This window comes from Cynara cardunculus (genome assembly GCF_001531365.2).
Source record: "Cynara cardunculus var. scolymus isolate 2C chromosome LG 10, CcrdV1, whole genome shotgun sequence".
Taxonomy (NCBI): Eukaryota; Viridiplantae; Streptophyta; class Magnoliopsida; order Asterales; family Asteraceae; genus Cynara; species Cynara cardunculus.
Genome location: NC_037537.1, coordinates 16,321,877 through 16,328,464, shown reverse-complemented (window position 1 = coordinate 16,328,464; position 6,588 = coordinate 16,321,877). Strand labels below are relative to the sequence as shown.

Below are 6,588 nucleotides of genomic sequence, written 5' to 3'. Positions count from 1 at the left end.
TTTCAAAAAATGGCAAACTATATAAAAAGGAGAATCGCCTGAAGTACCACAAGAGACGTTCTACCATATTTTACAGCTATGAAGTACCATCACCTTCATACTTCCTTTCGTACAGACATTGATTGTTGAATCGATTAATCTTGTTCCGTAGTAGCTTTGACTGCACATCCAACCAAGTATTGTTCGATGGAACCATCTCCTGTGCCAAACACTTTTTTTAACATTGGATACCTTGGCAACCTGGATTACAAGTGTTCCTATCACCCCCTCATTGGCCACATTTGAATCACAACTTCCATTCAACATTTTCTCGTTTCAACAAAATAGCTACATCAATAGAAAAAGCAATACAAAATCAAACAAAGATACTCGATATAATTCTTTGTTTTAAAAATCTACATTCATTTAGGTTCCTACTTCTCATTTTGCGTTCTTTGTACATTGCAGATCTTTCATTTACCCTTTTATGGTAAATTGGTTATCATTTCATTCAAAAAAATTAGATGCCCCTATCTATTAAACCATGCGTCCACATCAAATGGTACATAGAAAATAAAATACGTTGATATCAACATTCACATGGGTTATCATCTCGAAAATAAAATACGTTGATATCAATCATCTATCGATCGTCCAATTAGGCTAGTTTCTTTATATGATGCTGAAGACTCATTTCTCTAATTTAGACTCCCATCAATTCAAGAAAAGGACTTGCTTCTGCAACTCTACCTATCAAATGTTTAAATAAGTGGACAATATATCAAATTAACATATGGGATGAAGTAATCTGCCTTAGGAAATCTATGTAAATGGTGTTATGATTTAGGGGTCGTTACATAAGGTAGTATAGATAAGAAATAAATTCTATTTCAGAGAGTTTTTCAAATTTGGAAATTTTTATCATTTCTCTCCTACTTTCTCCATTTTCGAGGTTCTGTCGGACCGTTTTTAAGAATCTATTAGAGATGGTTATAAGGTGTACAAGAAAACAAATCTACAGATAACCCTTTTAATACCTTCTTTATCAGACTCTACGTGTTTCAAATGTGTTATAGAAGCTAGGTAGTGGCCAAGCCTTAAAGCAAAAGCTTTGTTGCAGTCTTTTGAATTCAATCTCTGCTTTCTCCTACAACAGATACTTGTCACAACAACTTAATTCACAAATACCACCTTAGATGGAGTTATCGAAGGTGTTGCACAACGTTTCAATATGGAATGAGCAGTAGGAGCAGGTTTTGTACTTTCAATTTTTTCGAACAGCTGGAGGGTTTACTTTGCATGTTTCTCCAACAGAACCAGAATTCATTAAGGTGTACAAAGATCTAGGGGTCGGTCTCTTCTAATCAATCGGGTCTATTGCAGTGGAGTTTTTATTTCTTGGAGTGACCATATTTTCTTTCCTGGGATGCATTGAAGCTACATATTTTGCTGGTGAAAAATCAGATACCCTCTACTACACCCCTCACACCTATATAACAGATTACTCCTGCTACTTTTCCCCTTTTACACCTTGTAACATAATGCTAACAATTCCAAAAATGTGCCTACCATTAATGACTATTGTTATTACAACCTTTTAAAAACAACTACCCAACCTACCCCTTTAGTCCTTCTAGTCAACGTAACTAATAGCATCCCTTTGGGGTATATCAGATAATCACATAATATAAACATGTAAGTAAAAATATGTAATAAAAATGGGTGTGTATATATTGTATGTAAATTACATAATATAGTAAATAGTCTCTTGTATCCTAATTGTACATTATACTTTGATTCAAATACACGAGACTCAAAGGGAGCATGAGTCATTATGATTATCTTTCAGTTCTAATATGCTTTTCTTGATCTTTTTTAGGCCAAGAAACCAGGAACTGGATTGAAATGGATACAGAGTGATGGTAGAGATAAGTATTTGAGGTGATTAAAATCGTATATTTATCACTCACAAACAATACACCACATAATGGAAGGTGAAAATATTTGGAAGAGCAATTAATACCCATCTGAGAATCTAGGAAAACGCTTACCTACAACTTTCGGTTGGGCGACGTTCCACACAAATGTTGTTTGATTTTGTAGAGGAGACACCCAAACCTGAAAAGAATTCTTTTCTGTCAATCCACATTGTGGTACCAATTGCTATACATATATAAAAAGTAGAGGCAAACAAATAATCAATTGCAGTCAAAAACAAAAAAATAAGCAATGGAGTAAAGATGGAAACCTGTAAATCGAAGTTCCTTGACTTGAAGAGATTTCGGGCCTGCAAATGAGAGAGATTTCAACAACCACTAAATAACAAATGTACCAACCATCAAAAATTGGAAACTACAACAAAGAGAATGAATCCTCAACGTATCGAGTCTTCTTCTGGCGACCCAAAAACTTACCAAGTCTTCTTCTGGTGACCCAAAAACTTACCAAGTCTTCTTCTGGTGGCATAGAAAAATGTTGTAAATCAGACACACCAGAAAAAGATTATTGCAATCTAAGCATAATAGGTTTACAAAAAACAGAAACAGAAAAACTAACGGGAACGATTCAATAGAGTGTAATAAGAAATAAAAGAACAAAAAAGACTCCACCTGAACTGGATGTAAACCAAATCTCCTATTCCCGAACCCCTCCACCTGATGTTTACGTGCATTCCTTCAACAAAATATAGCAGAGCCACCATAGAGATGCGATTGAAAATGAAAATGAAAATGAAAATGAAAATGAAAATGAAAACGATCCTGATCCTAATCCTAACCCTAACACAATATGAAATTAAATAATCCTAAGCCTAACACAAAATGGAAGAAGGGAAGGAAGATGCAATGCAATATAGGAACGATGGATCATTTCAATTGAGTGGAATAAGAACCCTGACTTGAAGAAATCAATGAAAGCCTGAATTGTCATCTTGAAAGAAATCAATTTTGGGGAGGCGAGTCGAGACCATGCCAGAGATGAAGAGGCGCAAATGAATGTTGGAAATGAAGCGTCAACAGCGAAAATCATTCATGAGTTGTACATGATGCATATCACATTGTAAGACCTTTTAAGAGATTTAAGAATTTTTATGATTTATGCATAAATTTATAATACTTTATACATTAGAATTTGTTTTAAGATTTTCAAATTTTGTGCATCAAAAAATAGTATCTTATGTATTCAAGGTTGTTTTTAAGACTTTTATAAAATTTGATTTATAATGTAGTATAGATTGATATCTTTGTTTTAGCACATAACCCACCCACAACACAAAATCATGCGGTTTAGAAGATCAACGATACGGTTTAAAGTTTGTATTTCTTTTTAAATCGTATTAAATGGTTTAATTTGTGGTTATGAATTATGAAATTAATTTATATTTTATATGAGTATATATTATATTTTTATCAACTAAATTTTTTTTATTTAGACATTTTTACTATATTCATAGTCCATGGACCGCCAACTTCTTATATTCATCATTAATTTTGGAGTTTTTCTTTTAGACTAGAGAAATAATTTTTTCTCCCATCGTTACAAAAATGTATTGCTTCTAAAACAACCAACAACGTTGTTTGGTACATACCACAGGGCCTTTGTCCTAGTGATATCGTAGCCCTTGGCCTTCTAGGAGGTCAGGGGTTCAAATCTCACTATAAGTGAAGAGGATGTGTGAGTTTATTTGTTATATTTGCCGTATATAAATATTATATACTTAAAAAAAAAACCGTTGTTTGGTACACACTTCAAGGAAGTTATATATCCACCTTTCCTTTCCAAATGACAATCAAATGGTCAACGGGTAGTGGTACGTGGGTTACTAGTAGAATCTAACTCAAAAGGTTAAAGATTTAAACCTCAGTAAAGTTGCGTAGTGTGTGTGAGCTTTTGCATGTGTATAAATGTAGGGAGTTTCAAACACAAACCATGTAATTGTAACAAACTCTATAAATCAATCTCAATGTACCGTACTTACATGTAGATAATGATGTGGATTGAATCAGTTCCTAAATTTACTTCCAACCCCATTTTTAACTAATTTGATAACTACCTCTAAGGGGCCGTTTACCAAATGTTTATCCGAGTAAGCACTTACCAAGTAACATTACCTCACCCGATGAATATAGTAAGGACCAAGAATCTTACCCAATAAGAGCGAGACAAGAACCAAGAGTCTTACCCGGTAAAGTGAGGGCGATGACTTTTACCACGGTAAGCGCTTACCAGTAAATTGTTGTATACTATGTCGTTTTTATGGACTAAAATCTTACCCGATAAGTACATAACAGTATTAAACTTTACCGGTAAGAACTTACCGGATAAGTGTTCGATAAACGGCCCCTAACTACAAATTACTTGGGAGATGGTATTATGCTTTAATTAACAAATCACACACACAAAAAAAAAAAGCCATGCTGGCCTTTGTTCTGCAACTACCACAACAAGTCCAATTAAGACATTGGTCTTTGTTCCTTTTCTTTTTCTTTCAATTTCTTGCTCTTTTGACCAATAGTTGACGAACCACAATGGTTGAAAATCTAACAAACGAGAAGATATATATATATATATATATATATATATATATATATATATGAGAAAACCCCAGATCTAAATACAAGTCACATCCAGGAACAAGCCACAAAAACATCCACCAAAGTTAATAGGACCTAGAATTCAAGAGTTACATGTGCTCTATCTCGGATAACATGCCTTCATCTTCATCATCTTCTTGTTGTTGAATGAAATCTATACCATAAGCACCACCATGACCATGACCATGACCAAACACCTTAACATGATCTTTTAGTGACCTTTTGTGCTTAAAATCAGAACCACAATTACAATACCAGACCCTCCCACAGTTCTTTTCATGTGTTCTCCAATCACCCTTTACAGCAATTGCTTTCCCACATTTCCTGCACACAAATGTCTTGGTTCCATGCTTCCTCTTGTAATGTGTTTGAAGGGTTTTAAAGTCTTTGAGTGGTCTTGATCTGGGATGGTCAATGTGGTGCTTGCACCCCAGTACACAACAGTAGCATGGCAGCTTTGGCATTGATGTGGGCTGGGATCCCCTTAACGACTCTGGTCCCTTTCTATACTGTGATCCATGTCCCCACATATGCATCTGCTTTTCATATATATATATATATATATATATAGAGAGAGAGAGAGAGAGAGAGAGAGAGAGAGATGCCTAATTAGAAAGATGCATTTCATGTAGCTAAAAAGAGTGGAAAAGGACTTCAAAACGACTCATGTTTTCACTTTCTTTGGTAAAACCGTAACCCTAAACTGATCTTGAATAAAGGTTTTCTTCATGTGCTTGCCATAGAGTGCCCTTTTACAAAATATGAAACAATATATAAGCATATATGCTGTGGCATATATGAAGAATCTACTGACATCAAAGCAACAGTAACCTTCACATGTATGTGTTTGGATCTTCACTGAACCCTGCAAACATGGTGTTTTACTATGAATCTCATGATGATCTTTTACTTTATCCTCTTTTTTTACCCTTCTGATTCATGGCTACAGTAACACACAGAGGTATTCAGAGATGCAGTTTATACATGGGAATATCTGAATTGAACAGCAACAATACAAATACTAAAGCCATACTCCGTCTTGTTATATATAATTATTCCATTTTTTTTTTGGGATATTCCACAAAAAATAAACAAATTAAATAATGAAAATTATAACCTTTGGTTTGACAAACGTTTAAGGGTAACATTTGTTTATATACAAACAATCAAAAATAACGTAAATAAGAAAGACAAAGTGTGGAGGATTCCTAATGCATTCAGATTCAGACATCAATTTGTCAATATGATAATAAATCAATATGTAATTGAATAATATGAATACTTCTCAAAAAAATGAAGAAAATACTGCAAGGTCTTTATGGGATATGCTAAGAAATGTCTTCACTACTACAAGAACGTGCACTAAACACTGCACATTGCATGAGACTGGTGAATTTAAAAAAACATAACTTTCTTGGTTATTGTTTTATTACGGCTCGAACTTTTATATATATATATATATATATATATATATATATTATCAAACTGGAATACATTATTATCTAATTATCAAAAACACAACATAGCTAGTACTGTATGAGCATTAATAATAATTAATAGTAACTAAAAAGTGAAACTATGAAACTTTAGTTTGATTGGTATTTAAGTGGCACATATTATTTTTACAGTTTCATAACTCAAAAATGCAATTATCACAGGATCAAATGGCTGTTTATGAGAACGATGCATATATTACATTGTTGAAATTAAATTGCTTAATTATTTCTAGACGTATTACATTGTTGAAATTAAACTGCTTAATTATACTAGACGTGTTAAGTTACATATTCCCTCGTGTCTATACATATATACATACATATATTTGAATACTAATTCAAATATATATATATATATACACACACACAAAAGAAGGGTACTCGTACAATGCAGCGAGATACATCTCGATTTTATTGTTTCCTTTTATCCTTTGTCTATTGATATAATACAGTTTTATAATGTTTTTATTTTTGAATAAAATATAAATTTGAATATATTATATTTAAATTTTAAAAAAAAA

General features: G+C 33.1%; 1 protein-coding gene and 1 long non-coding RNA gene across 2 annotated transcripts in view; both read right to left on the bottom strand.

Annotated features, from left to right (window-relative positions):
• LOC112520406 lies at positions 1 to 2,965 on the bottom strand. Its single transcript, XR_003069989.1, has 4 exons — positions 2,589 to 2,965; positions 2,228 to 2,266; positions 2,031 to 2,097; positions 1 to 327 (listed from the first exon to the last, which is right to left on the bottom strand). It is a non-coding gene; the product is annotated as an uncharacterized LOC112520406 (long non-coding RNA).
• A 1,695-nt stretch (positions 2,966 to 4,660) lies between these two features.
• The window catches only part of LOC112520415 (protein TRANSPARENT TESTA 1-like), a 5,434-nt gene continuing 3,506 nt past the window's right edge, over positions 4,661 to 6,588 (bottom strand). The window contains exon 2 of the mRNA XM_025128800.1: positions 4,661 to 5,107. Within this exon, the coding sequence (XP_024984568.1) occupies positions 4,661 to 5,107 (447 nt within the window). The remainder of the gene's footprint in view (positions 5,108 to 6,588) is intronic.